This window comes from Mytilus trossulus, chromosome 4 (genome assembly GCF_036588685.1).
Source record: "Mytilus trossulus isolate FHL-02 chromosome 4, PNRI_Mtr1.1.1.hap1, whole genome shotgun sequence".
Taxonomy (NCBI): Eukaryota; Metazoa; Mollusca; class Bivalvia; order Mytilida; family Mytilidae; genus Mytilus; species Mytilus trossulus.
Window position 1 is genome coordinate 34,707,895 of NC_086376.1, and position 21,122 is coordinate 34,729,016.

A 21,122-nucleotide genomic window follows, 5' to 3' on the forward strand; every position below is an offset into this window, starting at 1 on the left:
TTGCATAATATTGACTTCGAATCAAATATCCCTGATTTTTTTTAAGTAATACATAAAAGTAGCCGATATTTATGACAAACACGGACAGATTGAAATTTCACACCCGAGATATATTTTTAATGTTATTTACTAATAAAGATTTCAAATGTCATCTTTCGTTTAAATCACTTAGTTAAACGTGCATTTTTATTAGTTTGTTTTGTAAACATTTACATGCGTATATATTTATTGCAAGAAATATATCCGAAACGGATGAAATTGCACACGCAGATGTTAAACAATAACATTGATGATAATACATGTTAAAATAACTTTAACATTTGAATATGGCTAAAATAATTAGAGATTGTTGTTGTCTTGTTATATGTATCAACCAATTTGAACAGTATGAAATAATAAGGCACATACTCTCTAAGCGTGAACTAACCAAAGAATTGCCAAGATATGTATTTATTGTAATATATTAAAATAAGAAGGTGTAGATAAATCACGTTCTAGATACGGAGAGCGAAAGCGAACATTTTTTTTCATATACTTTTGACGACAGATAAGTTTGACCAGATGTATTTCTGTCACCTATATCATTCTCGAGTCCCGTTTAAAATATTTGATTAAACATATCAACAGTAATAAAAATACATGTACCAAGAAAATATCAAAATTTCAATAGACGTCCGAAAAATACATTTTCATTTGAAGGAATTTCAAATATGGTACAATATTTGAAATATTATGCTAGTCTGCATGATTTACCACAAACAGTACCTCCTAGCAGACATGACTCTGAACCTCAGATTGTGTTATCTTCTTGTAAATCAAAACAGTCGGGTTTTGACACATATGTATCAGCATTTTAGATAAATGGAACTGGATGTAGATATAAGAAGATGTGGTATGGGTGCCAATGAAAAAAACTGTCCATCTAAGTCATAATTTAAAAAAGTAAACCATTATAGGTAAAAGTACGGTCTTCAACTCGGCGCCTTTATAGACTAGATCTGTCCACTTAACAGAATGGACAAATGTCTGGTCGCCGTGTTGCCTGCACATAATATTTGCATCTATGTATGCTGATGTGTGTCGTAGCTGGGACTCTTAGACTAGTATAATAGTCCCAGGTCGTAATTATAGGCCTTCAACAATGTGACAAAACATACCGTATCGTCGGCTATAAAAGACCCGATATGAAAAATATGAAACAATTAAGTTGATTACAGCCGATTTCATTGAGTGTGTAGGCAAAGGTAATATCTTTGGTTAGCTAAGGTATTATACCATCCTTTCGATGTAGCCTAGTCTTACAGATAGACTGAGTTTTACTGTGCGTATTGTTGTGTGTTTATTTTCTATATTGGCTGAGGTTGAGATTTTCAACCTTGTCGCATTTGTGCGCCTGTCCAAAGTCAGATAGAAGCCTCTTCATGGCTTTTTTTAGTCATGCATAATATTTGATTTTAGTTTGTTTATATGTTTTACGTATGGCGTTCATTGTCACTGAACTAATACACATGTTTGCGCAGTGGACAGTTGAAGCCCGCCTCCGGGTCAGAGAGAAAATGGCTGTGTGAAAGACCTATATATATATATATGTGGCCTTCATTTGTTTTCTGCTCTTTGATTTGGTTGTTGTCTCTTTGACAAAATCCCTTTTGACTTTCTCAAACTCGAAATCAACCATGAGTATCGAATTTGTTGATAGTTAACTTGTTTGTATAAAATCATGCCACAAGCCAATGTTCACCAAGACGAGGGCAAAACATGTTGTATGTTTAGATGATCATGTGGATTAAAAATCAATATAAAAACAAATTAAGCATCAAAACATAAAAGCGGAAAAGACTACGAATCTTGTCTTTATAAAGCCACTGTCTTTTATGTCTAAAACTTAATTTGGACAATAATTACAAAACACATTAAATTTAAAAACATTTAAGCTCTGAAAAGAGCGTTCTGATCCAATATCTCATTTTGTTGATTCAGTAATGATCTCACAAATGAATTTCTCCTGAAATTAAAACTATTTATGTTTTTGTTTTTCTTTCAATGCTACATGTTTGTAGTGTTTAATGACTATCGTTATGTAATTTTAATATGCCTGTCTGTTTGTTTGTTTTTGTAGTGTATTTTAGTAACAATCCTATTGTTTGGATTTCAAACTAATAAAATTCTTATTCTTATTCCTGAAATTATAAAAAAAGAAGATGTGGTGCGATTGCCAACGAGACAACTTTCCACAAGAGACCAAAACGACACAGAAATGAAAAACTATAGTTCAGCAATTAGTCCGAGTTGTTTTGGTCTACAAAACAAAACTAGTAAATTTTTAAACGATTCCGCGAAGGACAGACAATAAAAAAAAATCAATAAAGTTAAAAAAAAATTGTATTCCTTGTTGTATATACTAGATGACAAAAGCCATTTATCTATTCAATTTGAAAATTTCACGAAGAGTTTGTACTGAAATACGACTACTAAGATAGTAACTTTATTGATTTATCAAAAAATGAAGGAAAAAATACCAACTATATTAGACCCGTCAACACCATCTAATTCGAACTTTGTGTTTGAATGTCCCTTTGGTATCGTTCTGTTTTCTTTTATCACATTACTTGATTATTTTTTATATATGAATAAATGACTTGAATACATGTATCAGCTGCTGTTTAAATAGAACACCCATCAGCAATATTAGTAATGCTGACTATATGGATATAATAATCTCATTAGTTCAGTTCAATGCTTGATTGGGAATGTTCTAATCTATTTGTGAAGAATATGCTATTAAAAGTAATGTTTTGTCTGATGTCAAGAAATCAAAAAGTTTACGAAGATTTATAATGTGCCAAAATGTTATTTATGTGGCAATCATATATATGTTAAAAGAAAAAAGGTTATTATGCTGACGCAAATCTTATCATCTACTTTACGTCGATACTGGCAATATTGTTTGATTTAAATATTGCTTAGTAATCAAATTTTAAATTCAAAATATATATTTCTCATGCATAGTTCTAATTCCTTGTCAGGGTTTGAATTTACTTTTTTTACTTCCTTTTTTAGATTTAAAAGCTCTCCAACGTTTGTATTATGCTGTGTATTTTCAAATACTTTGGCCTGGAGCATCAATGAAGAATAATTAATTGTCTCTAAAAGGAGCATCTGGTGCAGCTAACTTTGGACCGTTGATGTTGTTGATTAAAATCTCAGTCTTATTGTATGAATATCTATTGTTTATCTTTATGCCTCCGGTGACCAAGTTCGGTTTAATTAGATAAAATGCGAGTAGATTGTATAAAAATGCTTTAAGTATGAAATTGGAATATGAATATAGTTGAAGCCAGCTTAAGAATGAAGTTTTGCTACGAGAAAGCCAATGTTTAGTATCTTTATTATGGTACGTGGGTTTAAAGCATCTGAAAATCATTTGGTAAATACAATTCTCAAGATTGATTTATTGCATTCGTTAACATTGCTAGCTCTTTCTGAACGTTTGACTAACATTTGTTAAAAGATTGTTATTGAAACTGTAGATATTCCACATAATGTCCTATTTTTACAACATGTCGAGATATATGCATAATAATTAAAATCACAAAAAAACTGAACTCAAATGAAAATTAAAAGAGGAAAATATCCCTTATCAAATGGCCGAATCAAATGATAAAACACATCAAACGAATGGATACCAACTGTTATTTTCCTGACTTGGGGTTTGTAGAAAATGGTTGATTAAACCTGGTTTTATATCTTTGAATTAGACTCGCGGGTCCACAAGACGACTGTATGGACACTAATTGAAGCATGTTCATCGAAGCTAAGTCTGATTTAACACCACAATACCAAATCAAATGTACTACATCACTTAATCAAAGTTTTTTTATATATAATTTTGTTCTTTACAGTGACCTTTTTGTCTTTGTATCATGATTATATATGAAAAACAAAGTAAAGTTAGATGAAATATGAAGAGAAAAGATAAAGAAAAAATGAAAACACCATCCAATCTTTAAATAAGCAAACACAAAGGACAGATTGACCCACCAAAGACCTTGGATTCTTAACTTCCACTAATGTTTGAATTTGCATTATAACTTTTCGGAGAACGATCAACCACATGGAAGGGAAATTATTCATGTTACCACTTTTCTACCTTTTTGATCTGCAAATATTTTATGTCACCTGGCTATCATATATAAACAATTCGACCATTTTGTTTTGTATTTGATACACAGATTCGATTTTTATTACACATTTAATCAGTTCATAAAAGTTATATTTGATATACAAAAGAGAGCTTAATAAACAGTTGTAGCAAATTTCTTAGGTCCAGTGATCTGTCGAACAGGTTTAACTGGTGACCTGATCCTTCCTGTGTGACCTTCATGTAAGATAGTGTCCTGCATGTCTGCTGGTACTGTCGTCAGCAATTGGTCAGCATAAAATAAAGCCTTAAAAAGAACAACTAAAAATTAAAAAAATAAAAAGATCAAAATTCATTAGACTGAAAATATATATCCAAAAGGATACTTAGATTTGAGCTCATCGATGATGGTATATAGACATGATAGATGTCGAGGTTCAATCAGACAAATAGAATACAAACTGGAATCACAAAAGAAACTGAGTTGAATCAAGGGCATACATCTTCTTTAGTTTTAAACATGTTGAAACTATAACTTAGAAAATGTATCAAAATATACATTGGTTCACCAAAACATTGTAACAGTCAACTAATCAGTACTTGCGACAGAAAACAAAATCTGTTCATGCCCTTGTTGGAGTTGATTTCGATGTATGCATTTGTATCAACTGATAACAAACATTTTGTTGCATAATCAGGATCAGCTCTTGTGAATGTAATGTGGATAATAATCCCTCGTTGTACTGCATAATCAGGATCAGCTCTTGCGAATGTAATGTGGATAATAATCCCTCGTTGTACTGCATAATCAGGATCAGCTCTTGCGAATGTAATGTAGATAATAATCCCTCGTTGTACTGCATAATCAGGATCAGCTCTTATGAATGTAATGTGGATAATAACCCCTCTTTGTACTGCATATTCAGGATCAGCTCTTGTGAATGTAATGTGGATAATAATCCCTCTTTGTACTATATACATGGTGGAAAGATCATGAAGTTATATTGAAATATATAAGATCACATTTTATAGTAGTATGCAGTAGACATAATCGTACTCAGATTTTCTTTTACAACCTAACCTATATAAATATTACCTTGGTAGCACTGACGGTTTGTACAGAAACAGATCGTGTAAGAACTTTCCTCAGACCACCGAGTCTTGTAGTAGCTGAGAGGACTCTCATTCTATCGAAGCTGGTTGGAATATTAACTTTAGGACGAGGTATCAATCCTAAATCTCCCATTTGATAATGTGGCAATGTACCGCCTAGTGGACCAACAGGAGATAATGGCAGCTGTCTGAAAAAATAAGTCAAAGATTAAACATTAATATTAACTTAAAGACGAGGTATCAATTCTTAATCTCCCATTTGATAATGTGGCAATGTACCGCCTGGTGGACCAACAGGAAATAATGGTAGCTATCTGAAAGAGTCATTTATTACATATTCATTGTAATTGCTACAGATGTCTTTTTTGTATTTGTATTAATTGCATGTATTATTTTAATATGTTTTTGACACTTTCACTGTTCGTCTAGTTGCTCTATGTTGTCGAATGCGTGAGAATTATTAATACTTATTTATTGTTTTTAACCTGTGCTATTATACCATTGTCTTAGGAAAGGATATAATTGAGCACTCAAATACAATCATTTTAACCCCATCCGCATTTAGAATGTGCCAGTCTCTTGTCAGGATCCTGTATTTCAGTAACTGCTGTTAGTTGTTGTCTGCCATATTTGTTTTGCGTTTATTTATTTTGGCAGAAATCAGGCCGTTTATTCTTTATTTTGAAACATTTTTTTATTAGTTTTATCACAATATATACTACCTTGATTTTTCAATTTCTGGATAAGCAGTTCCTCTTTTTATCCATTTCAGCTTTTTCTAAATAGTATTCTATTGATATTACTTCATTATAAAGGAAACGCAATTACATTATACTCAAAACGTACAAATTGCTACAATACTAAAATTGACAAACCCTCTTTTGATCCCTCCTTCAGAACCAGGTATTCTACTGGCACTTCTTTTTCGCACGACCTTGTCCCCTTTACCGAATTCTCTCATCTGTGGACCAACACCTATTGCTGCTCCACTATTGAGTACCAGTAGAATATTCTCCAACATGTTGTCACGTCTTTCTATCTCATTAATGTCTTCCATTTCTCCTTCCATTATTGGTTCTTCTTCTGGCTCAGTTTTCTAGATTTAATTGATAAAATATTGTATAATTTAAACTAGCCAGAACTTCGATACTGGCATGAACATTTGGATATTGTGTTATTAGAATTTGCTGTTAAGATGGTACCTAACACTACAGGGAGATAACTCTGTAAAATCAGCAGAACGTTTCAATGATGTTGTGTTCATAAGGGAATATTAAGCTTGTCAATGATAAAAAAAAGTGTTTGTCAAACTGCTATATAACCAGTGAAATTTTTCTGAATAGACGGTTGGTTCAAATTTTTTAAAATTTTTATATTTTTGTCAAACGGTCAAAGTAAATACTTTGTCAAAATTTTAAGAAAACTAAACGAGCCAAATTAATTTTAGTAAAAGTGTTAGGTACCGCCTTAATAAGTATTTGAAATTATTTGAAATAAAGGAATATATCTCTCTCATGCAAAGCTCTGGTTCATTCCACGGCCTTAGGTATCTTTGTGTTCTTTTATATTTTAACAACTCTTCAATTTGTTGATAAGTTTCGGATTTTCAAAAATTTCGGCCTTGAGCATCACCAATGAGATATTTATTGTCAAAATGCGAATCTGGTGCGGTATCATTTGTACCGCTAACTGTCATGTTAAACACATTAAACACACTGAAAAGAAAACTACTGTTACTTCAAATCGTAGTTTTATGATTTTTATAATGAGAATTAGTTTCGACCGCTACTTATAGTTTCACGGCAACGGCCGACCTCGAAATTATAAAATTCGCAGTTTGATGAATGAAATTACTCAGTCTTTATGGTTACAACGTCAAAGTTGATAATTATTAATGTTATAATGTCAGGTTTATCATATATATGTCAAGGAAATTTAATAAAATTAAGATGATCAATATCTTTGACAAACTATTTCGCAACTTATTTAAAGTGATATGAATTTGTGTTGATCAATTGTAGAAACAAATATGAACCACACGGTGTACTGTCTAATAAAAAATGTTCGGCTAAGTTATCGTTTTTATTTTTTCCTAAAATTGTTTCCTGATCTATATTATATAAATTGTTTTTATTTATTACTACGAATAATCCATTTATACTTTGCCATGGCTTTTCAGCATTGTCAGTTTTTTTGGTCGACTTTGATATTGGATATCACTTTGGGGGATATCTGTCTACCATTACATAAAAAAGATTCATCAGAAAAACAAAACTGTTCAAAATTTGAATTGCCTACGGAAAATTAAAGAATTCATATATGCTTTAGTGATCTATTTCAAACAATTGTGAAAATGATTTATAGCAAACATTACCGTAAAACAGAAGACCACCCAAGTTTAGTTGGACATTGTTTTTATTTTTTTAATAATGCTTTATCACTACTTGAAATTGTGTTTCAACTCATAAAATAAATTTCAATTGAAACTTATTCGTGTTTGAATTCGAATGCATGTATATGGATAACCATCAAAAGGAAAAGAATTCAGTTTGAATAGCAAAATATCATTTTAACAACCACTATATATTCTTTTATCTGTAAGAAAATGTATGTTTGTAGTAAAAAAATGTTTTGAAATATAAAGAGGCCCGTATAACTATTTCGGTCAGCTGATTATCCATACGTGTACCTGTTAAAATATATATGAATAGACCATCTACAAATGACTTCACAATAGACATTCAATTTCTATTCTTGCAAGCCATTTATACGATTCCCTTGTGGATTTGAATTAATCTTCATCAGTTGCGCTTTAGGCATAACATGAACGATACAAATGTAAGCATAGATATCAACAATAATAAATTTCAATAACTTATCAACAATTCAGCAATTTAATTAAAGACAACATTTTCATAATCGGTTGAAAATGATTAATTCCATAACTGCATAACAAATTCCGATATGACTTTTTATCCATACATTTAAATAAATTATAATATTATACTCGCATATGTTTGAAAATTTATTCCATTATCAAAGTATCTTTTACAAAAACATGTGAACGAAATTTGGCACCAGTTTTTATATTATTCTATAGATGTAATTATGAAATATTTTATGATTTTTCAAACAAGAAGTTCAATCAATAAACTGACTTATTCTGATAAATTTATTTACCTTTTATATTAATATATAAACTGTAACAATTGTCTACGCACCCGATGCACATTTTGACAATTACTGTCTCTTAAGTGGTGCATAAGACAAAATTAATGGAAATATAAAACCATTAAAGAGCTGATAAAATCAAAAGTAAAGCCAAACTTGTAGAGCTTTGTATACATGAGATACATGTGGGAATTTCTCGCTACATTGAAGACCTGTTGGTGACCTTCTGCTGTTGTTTTTTTTATTTGGTCGGGTTGTTGTCTCTTTGACACATTCCCCATTTCCATTCTCAATTTTATTTTTATGAGATACATGCACATTCCTTGTTGACAAAACATTGAATTTTGGAAAAACTAAGGCTTTTCTACCTCAGAAATAGATTATCTTAGCTGTATTTGGCAAAACTTTTAGGAATTTTTGGTCCTCAATGCTCTTCAACTTCGTTCTCTATTTGGCCTTTTAAACATTTTTTGATTCGAGTGTCACTGGTGAGTCTTTTGTAGACGAAACGCGCGTCTGGCGTAAGTATCAAATTTAATCCTGATATCTACGATGAGTTTCCTTAATATGAAATGATTCGGACAAATCTAAGTGAAACAGAACTGTCTGGGCTGAAAAACCAATCAGGCCTAACAGTTCATCAGAAAATTCCAAGTTGATCGCTTGTTTTTTTGCGTGAAAGTAGAAAATGACTATAGCAATGTATGTATAAAGGATCTTTTTTGATTTTTGACATAACGCACTCTAGCAGTAGAGTGAAGTTGAAATGTTGTACGTAATGTAATGTAATGTTTTGGCGTTTTGTGATTCACAATGAGGAATTCTTTTTTTGTAATTCTTTTTTTTTGTCCAAATTATTTGACATTCTAGCAAAGGATTGCTCTTACACTAGAAATTCAGCCATTCAAATTGAGGCGGTCAAATTATTTTTTATCAACCAATTTGATGGTTCTGTTGTCAATGAAATGGAAATGTTTGGTTGTTTTCAGATTTATTAATACAGTTATGTGTGTAGTTTATCGAAAAGTCATCTGCATATTATCAAAAGTCATCTCTTATTCTTGACAATACAACGATACAATTCATCAAGCCCCCAGTACCACTTTTACGTTTAAGATTAATGAAACCACAATAACCAACTCAGCTGCACTAGTATTACAAGTCCTTAAGTTAAATAATGAACATACCCTTAGGACCATTTTAATTGCTATTGTACAATCTTTGATCAGTTTTTCAAGTCTCCGTTTATGTCGTCTTTCTGTACTTAAATCGTTTCTAGTTGTTCTCAGTTCTTCTTCTAACATTCTTACATCTGCTTGGAGATGTTGTATTTCCTCCCTTAATCAAAACATGTATTTGTAAAAAAATAAATAAAAAAATAAACAGCTGTCAAAACATTATATGAATTGATATAAACATTGATTACTAATATTTTAATAAGATAAGAACATTATCATGGCTCACGTAACGTTTCCTACCTCTGGTAACTTCATTAATACTTATCTGTACTGAAAAATCAAAGACGTAGGGCCTACTTATCTGTATTTGTTTCATTCACAAGTCAAAATATAAAAACATTTTGGAGAGTTTTTCTCATTGACATTCATACAATATCTTCTTTCTATTAGAGATACTAACATAAACCAGAGGATTCACCAAACGTATTGGACAGTGCAACAGATTACTTAAAACACCAACACCTTACTTCTCCGAAAAAGATGCCCAAACATGCTAAAACAAAGACACTCAACACAATACATACACTACCAACTAAACTTGGTACAGACACAAACTATGAAGCTGTCAAACCAGTTTTACGTGGTAACACATCTCTTAAAACTTAAAACACCAACACCTTACTTCTCCGAAAAAGATGCCCAAAACATGCTAAAACAAAGACACTCAACACCGAACAATACATACACTAACAACTAAACTTGGTACAGACACAAACTATGAAGCTGTCAAACCAGTTTTACGTGGTAACACATCTCTTAAAACTTAAAACACCAACACCTTACTTCTCCGAAAAAGATGCCCAAAACATGCTAAAACAAAGACACTCAACACCGAACAATACATACACTAACAACTAAACTTGGTACAGACACAAACTATGAAGCTGTCAAACCAGTTTTACGTGGTAACACATCTCTTAAAACTTAAAACACCAACACCTTACTTCTCCGAAAAAGATGCCCAAAACATGCTAAAACAAAGACACTCAACACCGAACAATACATACACTAACAACTAAACTTGGTACAGACACAAACTATGAAGCTGTCAAACCAGTTTTACGTGGTAACAAATCTCTTCATATATCTAGACCATTTCTCATAATATAAAACACATACAATTACAAATCTGCACAGTGCAGCAACTAACTGATGACCACTATTAGTAACTTTAACAAATACTGTGCAACTAGATACTCTAAAAGTTAATGTATGTAATAAACCAGAAGCCTTTTAAAACATTTTAACCCCTTAAAAAAAATGGATACAATATTACAAATTTTATATATTTGGAAGGATATCCTAAGTTTAAACAAACTACATTAAAAGAGGGACGACCGATATCAGAGGGAAAGTCACACTCATAGATTGGAAATAAAATGACAACGCCATGGTTAAAAATATAAAAATATAAAAAAAATATGAAAATAAACAGACAAATAATAGTATAGAAAAAACACAACGTAGAAAGCTAAAGAATAAGCCAGGCACCAAATACTGGGGGATTTATTTATATCAGGAAAACAGTATATTGTTTTACTTCAAATTATGTTTTAGTTTTTGTGATGCATTTCTTACTTGAATTTTTTTTGTGAAATATTGCTTAAAACTTGCCAAATCTTGATCGTTAGTCATTTTAGATTTGATCATATGGTAAATAATAAGCCATGCTTTGACCGAAATTTTCAAGTACACACACGAAGCTGTGGTTCTACAACTTCTATATATAAATAATATATGGGAAGTACATACTTTGCAATAATTTCATTATAGTACAATCGTGTTTTTTTTTTTTTTTTTTTTTTTTTTTTTTTTTACAAATGTCCTTCTAGAAAAGAGTGCAGTTTAAAATGTCTAATAATGTTGCGCCCTGTGCAACAATCGGAGTCGTTTTGAAAAAAAGATATTGCCAATCGTAACATTTGAGATAATTATTTTTGTTTTATATAAAGATAATATATGTTACACTAGGCAGTCAAATCTGACTTTTATGAGAATAGGACGTTGATTTAAAACACTAGAAATAAACAAGAATCTCAAATATAATCATTTTTTTCTATCCAATTCATCTTTCAAAAAGATCATGCCTAGAGTTTTGCATAACGACAGACAAATAGTAAATTGTTATACAAAAAAACAAAAACAAAAAAAATGGTTTTCACAGATAAAAATGATGTCTAAAAATCTTCGTTTTTTGTAGCTTTTACAAGTCTTTCATCGATCAAATTATGTAGGAACTGAAGATTGATTCATCTTTCTTTTTCCAGAAATATAATTTAATATGTGAATGACTGAAATATATAAGGCGAATTTGTTACAGAAAAACTGGTTTTAGTTTTAGGTTTTGGTTTAAAACTGGTTTTGATTGGTTTTGGTTTAGGTTTCAAAACTGGTTTTGGTTGAGATATTTTTCAACAAATGTAAAGTTTATCTAAAAAACATGATGTCAAAACTACTTGGGCATCACGGTTGGTCTCTTCAGTACATCTCTAGAATGTCTTTTGGTAAAGAATCCAAAAAAAATGAATTTGGACCTCATCTGAAGATATTCTACACAAGATCAATAAAATAACAACTTTGTTATGTTCTATGACATGAAACATAGTGCCTGTGGAAATGGCTGATCAAAAACTGAGGTCATCTTCGTTTTTCCATTTCAGTTCAACCGAAATGATTTTTTTTTATAAAGCAGAGATATCAGAAAGTTCTCAAAATCATTTTTCTCTGATGGTCCTAAAGACAATCTTTTAGTCCTAACTATTATTTCTTATACAAAATTTGATGGTCAAAACCTTTGCACTACGACTTTTCAAAGTCTTTTATATGAATGAATATGTAAGGATACAACGTACAGCAGACGCTTCAGTCTGGGGGAACAATATTTATTGCAGTACCACTTGCAGCTAGCTTTGAACAAACTTCTAATAATTGCAAATACATTTAGTTGTATGCTTTGAGTATTGTCTTAATGTTAGTTGGCGGGTTTCTTTTCTTTTTGTACTGCCACACTACTGTTTCAGCTTTAGGTAGGTTTGGGTGCTTTGTACATGTTTAAACCCGCCACATTCTGTATGTATGTGCCAGTCCCAAGTCAGGAACCTGTTAGTCAGTGGTTGTCGTTTGTTACTGTGTTCGTTCGCTTTATTTTGTACATTAATTAGGCTTATAGTTTTCTCCTTTGAATGGTTTTACATTTGTGATTTCTGATTTTTTTTATAGCCGACTATGTGGTATGAGCTTTGCTTATTGTTGAGGGCTATATGATGACCTATGATGTGTCATTTGGTCTCTATAAAGACTTGTCTCATTGGCAATCATACCACATCTTCGTTATAATATCAACTCCTGCCATATCCTTTATGAACCTGTTTAGTGGTTGTCGTTGGTTCATATCTCAACTCATGTTTGATATTTTGTAAATGGTTTTGTTTTGTATATATAGTTAGGCCGTTAGTTTTTTCATTTGAATGTTTCCTTTTCATGGCCTTTTATAGACGACTTTACAGTATCTGAATTTTGTCATTGTTGAAGGCCTTAAGGTTGCCTATAATTGCTAACATCCACTTCATATTTGGTTAGTTGCCTCATTAGCAATAATATCACATCTCTTGATTCTTACATTATATACCAGACTTTTAATCTCGTGTTTTCCTAAACATGCATGAAATATTTGTCACTGGGCGTTAAAAATTAACATCAATTTAAACTTGTGTTAAATAATCCTTGACACTGCAGAGAGAACGGTGTATTTTTGCTTAGAATTTAGACATAAAAATAAAAAATCTTTTAATAATTATTGGTAAAATACTGACAGACACACCCAGTCAAATTATAATAATCTCTGCTAAAAAGAGATTTGCACACTGTATACCAATATCAATGAATTATCAAAGGTGGTTCACCATAGCTAATCACAATTTAAAGCTTCAACATGGTACCTGTCAAATGTTTCAGTGTTTATTCCAATTCGAGAATGGAGACAATTCTTTTTTTATTTCACAATGAGTTGTGCTAATCTTAATGCAACAACATATATACCAAAAATCACTGAGTTAGAAATGACGACTTAATCACAAATTTTAACAATTCTAACAATTTCATAAGCTTTTGTTCTCATGGGGCCAAGGCTATTTCAATTTTTTTCCAGTTATGAATTCTAGTAATGCTTACACTTATTTATCTAATTATTATCTCATAAACATTAATCGCCATCTCATTATTTTCCAATTTACAACAAATAAAAATTATCAATATAAAACTTTTTTAATTGTCAATTTTTACAAGAAAGTAACTGCCAGACTGAGAAAAATAGCAATAACAGAAACAAATAAATCACAAAACAAATGCATATAGTGTTCAGAATTAACATTAATTATCTATATAAAACTATGTGAAGTTAAAAAACACCAAACACAAAAAGGTGATACTAGTACATTAGTATTGAAAATCCACTAAAAAGATCAATTTGACCATAGAATCTGCATAAAATTTTTCGCGACCACTACACTGTATCAACATTGCCGCCATTGTAAACCCTAAACCGAAACCACAAACCACCCTTGGACATGGTTTGAATAGTTTCTGGAACCAGTTTGGGTTTGAGAATAACAAACGGCAAACCAGTTTAGGTTCAAAACTAGTTTCAAACTGGTTCTCATTAACAAATGGAAAGTTTAACAAACTAAAACTGGTTTTGCACTAACAAATACGCCTACAGAATAAAAACGTACTTCCCTATAGAATTATAGATTGTAATCTGTTCCTACTTGTCTCAATAATCTCTCCGGAGAATTTGAAATATGTTTTAATTAGGCGGGAATAAGATCTTCTTAAAAGTTTTCTAGTAATGGGAAATAATTTATAGATATCAGATAGGTGTTAGGATTAGTAAAGTATTGTCTTGTCACATTTATTTCAAATAGAGAAAACAATAATTTCATTTGCTTCGATTTCTACAAATTATCATTTCCTTGATTTGTTGCTGAAGTCTTAATCTTGAACATTGCATTTAAATGACAACATTATATATACTATCCGTCATAGGTCAATGCAAAATGCCACCTACATTGAATACGTTTACATGTAAATGTATATTAATCATGTACAAGAGACATATGCATATATGTTTTTACTTACACACATTAGCATCTACACTTAGTATAACAAGATTAAAGCGAAAAGGTAATTATTCTTAATTTTTTATATTACCACAGTATATAATAAATTATCTATCTCTCCATCTACAACACGGACTCGGGGGTTCTTGTACTGTGCGATATTTTTGGCAATTCCGATTGCAGACATGCTACATATTGTTGCCCATCTGTTTAATTTTTTATGGGTGACCACATACTTTATGATAATTCTATTATATTAAATCTAGTTAACATCAACATGGAGTTATGTTCTTAATTAAGTTTATAGAACTTTTAAAATATTACATGGATGCCAAAATCACATGATACGGAAAATCCCTCGGATTATATATGTGTATATTAAAAAGTATTTCTCGTCATTAGTACTGACTCCAAAACAAGTATAAAGTCAATATCTTTCAATATTGAAGAGAAGTAAAAAGTTGATAAAAAAAGTTAATATTGGCCACAGTAGTTACCGGTGTTTAAATCTCATTAATAAATTTTAAGACAAACCAGAGAAAAACAATTTCTGAGGACATCTCGAGCGTCGATAAGGTAATATATCCTGATATACATGTTTAACCGTCAAACTAAACGAATCCCCACTAAGTCAAAATTTCATAATTGGGATTAGGACATGTACATAATTGATAATACTACAGATCAGATCTTTTAAATATCTACGACTGCAAAAGCAAGCCTCTAGTGAGTTGAGACACATACGTAACTAACATTGGTCAAATTATGTTCATGATTAATCATAAAAATATTTATCGAATTAAGATAGTCCCATCATAACTTTTTGTTTTAAATTGACAAGAAACAACGATTATACTTAGTCTAATTTTAAATGCCATGTAAAATATTAATTTACCTCTGCGATTTAATTTGACTAGAGGCCATGTCAAATTCTGTTCTTACTTCTGCGTAATACTCGGCTTCTCTCTGTAATTCTGTTATAACATTCTCTTGGAATGTACATTTCTCCGTTAACATTTGGACCATCTGTGAAAATAAAAAGATAACCATCAACATATAACTAGATACAACATGAGTTAACCACTGAGTGCAAATACTTGAATAAATTGACCCAGCATCACATCAACAGCTTGTAAAGTTACAGGTTACAGTAATATACCGATGCTCGAAAATTCATTAATAATCCCATTATACAAGTCAAGATAAAAATTCCAAAATAACGTGTGATACTATTTCATTCTCAATTGAAGCCGTTTCAATAGTTTCTACCTGTCTTCTTAATTGTTCCAAGTACTCTTTGCCTTATTTAATTTTTTATCAAGGGTAAGGCAAGTAGTAAAGTAAGCTAAATACAAACAGAGAGTAAAGCTAATATGCGATTGCAAGTCAGTCGTAAACGCTACGTACTCACATGGTACATGTCATTCGGCTAGACATATATTTGTGATTAAAACTGCATTGCTTAAATATTTTTTTCGGTATATTGAATTCACCACAGATACCAATCTTATTATTTGGTACATCATACTTTTTTATACATTAGACTAATCATTGGCGCGCTCGAATAAATCTCCAGTTTAATACAACATAATTAAATACGAAGTTAAAAAGCATTAAAACTCGAAATTTCCTAAAAGTTTCCATGAGGCAATCTAATTCGGGTAGTAAAAACCTCAGTGTTTTGAATAATTCAACAGTATATAAACAGTGGATTTAAACAAAAATACACTTATCATTATTTTTATGTCAAAATGAACGTGCTAAATACTGCACTGGTGACACTCTCGTTGACCAATCATCCACCAGGAATGGCATCGACCCAGTTTTTAAAATAACTCGTCAAAGATCGATTCCAGACTTATAGTTTGGTACGACAGACGCGTGTTTCTGCAAATATAGACTCGTCAAAAGCACTCGAATCAAAACAGTTAACACGCAAATCAAATATTTTAAAAGTGACAAAGGATATGACTATTGTGTTTTACTTAGATTACATGCTTTGTCCTGTAACTACGATGCGTATTTGTTTGGATAGAGTTAATTTAAAACGCAATAAATAGCGAAAATATAGCGATATATTTTCTTATGATGTTAAGAGCTATTACCCTTTTGTTAGTATTATTTTTCTTGGCCAAAGCCTTTTCTGTCTCTTCTAACATTTCATGATGTAATTTCTGTCTTCTGAACTCCTCCTTCATCGAATCATTTTCTGATAGGACTTCTAATGTTTTATCTGACATTTTTGTTAGCTGTGCTTGAATGACTGCATTTTCCCTGATTGCTCTTTTGGATGTAGCAGCCATCTGTTGGTTCGATACTTTTCGAAACTCTTGTGCAACAGCGTTTACACGATTAACCATTTCTTTCTTTAGTCTTTAGAAGAAAAAAACCCCAAGAAGGTATGTTTAATGTTTGAGCTTCAGAAATATCTATACATGTTGTGCACAAATGGTAATTTTAGAAAATATTGTTTCAAGTTATCATCATTTTTAGAACATCTTTAGATAATTGAAAACATTAGCTCATGGTCTTTATATAGCTTAAATTTAACATTGCCATAAACGCGCGAGGTTAAGCTAGCCACAAAACCAGGTTTAACCCATCATTTTTTTTTCTAAATATTTCCTGTACCAAGTCAGGAAAACGGCAATTGTTATATCATAGTTCGTTTCTGTGTGTGTTACATTTTAGTGTTGTGTTCTGTTGTGTCGCAGTTCTGAGCTTATTTTTGATGTGTTTCCATCAGTTTTAGTTTGTAACCCGGATTTTTTTTTTTTAAACGATGTATGAATTTCGAACGGCGGTATACTACTGTTGCCTTTATTTATCACTGTCATAAATGCATGCCTTATTGCAACAACCTTTTATAAGAGTGTTTAAAGATATTTGTGCCTAAACATTGGATATAAGAGAAAAAAGTGTAAAGATTCGGTGATCCAATCTTGTCTTTTGAAAGTGCAATTTCAAAACACGTTTTTGAACCATGATATATGAAAATCTATCATTAAACCATTGTCGTTACTTCTTGATGTCTCTTGTTTGTTTTTTGCGATAGGATGCTGTCACATTGAAGAGCACCCATATCGACTTGTACTCAATTTGACATAGAGCATATGTTTTCTACTTTTTGAATAATTAATCAGATTGAGGCTAAAACATGCACACAAATGATATTTTGAAAACTTTGTATGTATACCTATCCTTGTCAGCTACAGCCTTTTTATCCATTTCATATAAAGTATCTTCATGGTCTTCGTCTTTTATTTTTATTTGTTCTTCAAGTTCTTGTATCCTTTCAAGGTATTCATCCTTTTTTACTCTAAATTCTTCTAAAGCACTAAGTTTTCCATCTACAAGAAATGAACTTCATACTCTCTTTTTTGTCTTAATTGTAATTTTTCATACCGCGAAGCTAGACTGTAAATCGTTTAACTGAAAGTGTGAGAAATTACATTCATGATGTTTTTAAATATAACATTTCACCTATCTTATAAATTTTGATTCATTTCAATTGTAAGAATGTACTTCAAAATTATCCCATTTGTCTAATCGGATATTAGTCGCTAAAAATAACACGAGACCCAAGAGGACAGGAATTATTTGGATGTTGTTTTTGTACTATCTAACATGACAGTTTAAAAATGTGTAGGTGCTCATTTCTGATTCAACATCAATCTAACGGGTCCAAGTGACTTGAAGTTAGTAAACTCATAATTCATGTCAACACCGAAATACTGACTAACATCCAAATAATCTTACTCAACAAAGTAACTTCAGCTCTGAGTGCGTTCAAGTTTTCAGTGGCTTTAATTTCCATTTCTTTTATTTTTGCTGATGACTCCTCCCTCTCAACCTCTAAAGTCTTTTCCAATTCATCGACCTTTTCTGTTAGAACATCTATCTCTTCGTCTACAATATACATTTTATCTCTTTAAAAATTAAATAATGAAGTCTAATCTGCTTATTAAAATAAAGTTTCAAATTTTCTAATATAGGTTTAACTATTAAATGTGTGTCTTTTAGGCATGGAAACTCTATACCTTTATTCTGTTTCTGGAATCAAACCTGAAGCTAATCGACGAGACACACATTGTTGAAAGATAATGCACCATCTATTTGGAACCTGATATGTTCCCATCTTCGTTCTTGCTATTTAATTAAAACCAAAATTAGAAATATTCTGTCTCGCCATCACCAATAAAACTAGATAGAATAGGATAAATTATCTATTGGCACTTTTCATATAACCATTGTATAAATTTGTATTGTTTATTTCATTTTAAACCAAGATATATCTTTGACCTTTTTCAATCTTAAGAATTTCATTGTCTGCAATATTCCACAGTTTGCATAAGTACAGACACTTCAGATGAATAATGGTTTTAATTATCTTACGACGTTTTACTGGAGTCATCTAAGTGGGATGTGCATTTTTGCAGTATATTTCATTAGGTTTAAAATACATTTTATTTGAAAATATCCTTGTCACATCTTGTGATTTTTTTTATAAAGAAAATGTAATACTGATGGCATATCTTTGATTAATCCGATTTTTCTTTTATCATAAAATAGGGGCGAAAGGTACCAAAGGGACATTAAACTTGCAACTCGAAAATAATGAAGTAAATGTGAAACTTTCAACGTCATGGCTAAATAAGACCAAGAAAAGATTTTTATTACAAATCACCATTTGGGTAAGCCACTTATGTCTTGCAAACGAGGAATTAGACGCTTTCCTGTTATTGCGTTTATTTCCTTTAGACTCGAACAGTATATCATGTATTGCTTGATTGTCATATGATTTTGTAATACTTACCTTTCTTGACAATATCTTTCTTGCACAAACCGATAACTTCATCTTTTGCAACGATCTCTGAATTCTTTTTGTTTTCCAGTTCATTTTGTTTAATTTCGAGTTCATCTGATTTTCTGGCATATCTATTAAAGTGTAAACCGATTTTAATGACAATCTCATAGCCTTTATTTCATAATGGGCCAGTTGTATTTAATCTCTATATTTTTTTCTATAACAATTAGCATAAAATGTTGGAAGGAAAACAATTAACTTTATATACTTGAATTTTATAACATTTTTCAATGAACATATCTATCAGTAAACACTTCTACAGTAAGAATGGAAGTATTTTATGGATCGCATCCGTATAGAAATGGTGTGAAAATATCATTCCACTAACAATTATAATAACAACTGGTATTTTATATCCACTATCACAGAGTTATTTATGGACTGATATTTATCATGATAATTTTGGGGTTACTCTTGCCTTTCCACTGATTGAGATTGAAAAGAAGTGGAGGTTAAAAGAACCTACTCAATAAACCAACGGGAACATCCTCATTACATATCTATTTGTCTTCCGAAACCAAGGCTTGACATTCGTCAAAAGCCTTTGCTGATATCTTATTATTTTCCTTTTGATGTTGCTGTTGGAGGTACATCTTCGGTAAAGGGGGACAAAAACAATATTCACATATATCTAATATGTCTTCACTCATGACACTACTGAATATAAATACGCAGTTGTACATTGTTGTAGTGTATTGCTGTCTATATGTTTTCTCTTGTGTTCTTTTTTTCAGTTTTGTTATCATGTTGATGTACTTCGCACACCTATTTCAAGGATAAGCAATAGAAAAGTCAGAGTAAAAATAAATAAATTGTAAGAATGTTTATGTATTACACCATGTTAAATGAATTTTGATACTAGATATTGAAATATCTATAATAAGTCGTTATCAAACATTTATAACTGGTTACCTTGCCACCCTGTTCTCTAGATCTCTAATCTGTATCAGGTAGAATTCCTTGGATACCTCGTCTAAATCACTGGCCGATGATTCAAGCCCAGGCCCTTTTCCACTCTTCTTCCCTTTCTTCCCTTTCTTTCCCATTTTACAGTAAATAATCAAACGGCCATTCAAAATATATATTCAATTTTGGATATTTACTGGTATACTTGACCACAGTTTGTGTATCCCTTTGTCTTTTTAATAATGTGTATATACACTAAAGCAATGATACATACAATTTTACCATTCATAGGGTTTAATTGTTTTATATGTGAGTTTGTACAGTTTGAGATATTTAATTTAGACATCACAATAACAGGTTGAATTGTTTTATATTTAAAGCACATTGATAGTTATCTGTGCAAATATTTTTAAATGTTATAATTTGTGTTTCAATAATTAAAGACAAAGAATACAAACGTTATAAAACTATGTTTTCTTGTACAAACCTCGTGTGTATTTGGTATAGAATTTGACTGATGATCTATCATTTAAACGGTCATCATTTCAGTTAGGACGAGATTTTATTTT

At 31.2% G+C, this 21,122-nt stretch overlaps 1 protein-coding gene across 1 annotated transcript; it reads right to left on the minus strand.

The window, feature by feature from the left end:
* Nucleotides 1-4,222: 4,222 nt before the first annotated feature.
* LOC134715184 (cilia- and flagella-associated protein 157-like) lies at nt 4,223-20,815 on the minus strand. The gene is made up of 10 exons (XM_063577193.1): nt 20,560-20,815; nt 19,597-19,718; nt 18,540-18,689; nt 17,977-18,130; nt 16,886-17,153; nt 15,676-15,806; nt 9,613-9,763; nt 6,130-6,350; nt 5,238-5,442; nt 4,223-4,448 (listed from the first exon to the last, which is right to left on the minus strand). The coding sequence occupies exons 1-10, from the start codon at nt 20,691-20,693 to the stop codon at nt 4,296-4,298; spliced, it is 1,689 nt and encodes a 562-aa protein (XP_063433263.1). The 5' UTR covers nt 20,694-20,815; the 3' UTR covers nt 4,223-4,295.
* Between the last annotated feature and the right edge of the window lie 307 nt (nt 20,816-21,122).

Coding starts and splice junctions, on each gene's coding strand:
- LOC134715184 (XM_063577193.1), bottom strand. CDS start 20,693: ATGGGAAAGAAAGGGAAGAAAGGGAAGAAGAGTGGAAAAGGGCCTGGG. Junction 18,690..19,596: donor GAAAGATATTGTCAAGAAAG/GTAAGTATTACA, acceptor TGTATATTGTAG/ACGAAGAGATAGATGTTCTA. Junction 18,131..18,539: donor AGCTGAAGTTACTTTGTTGA/GTAAGATTATTT, acceptor CATTTCTTGTAG/ATGGAAAACTTAGTGCTTTA.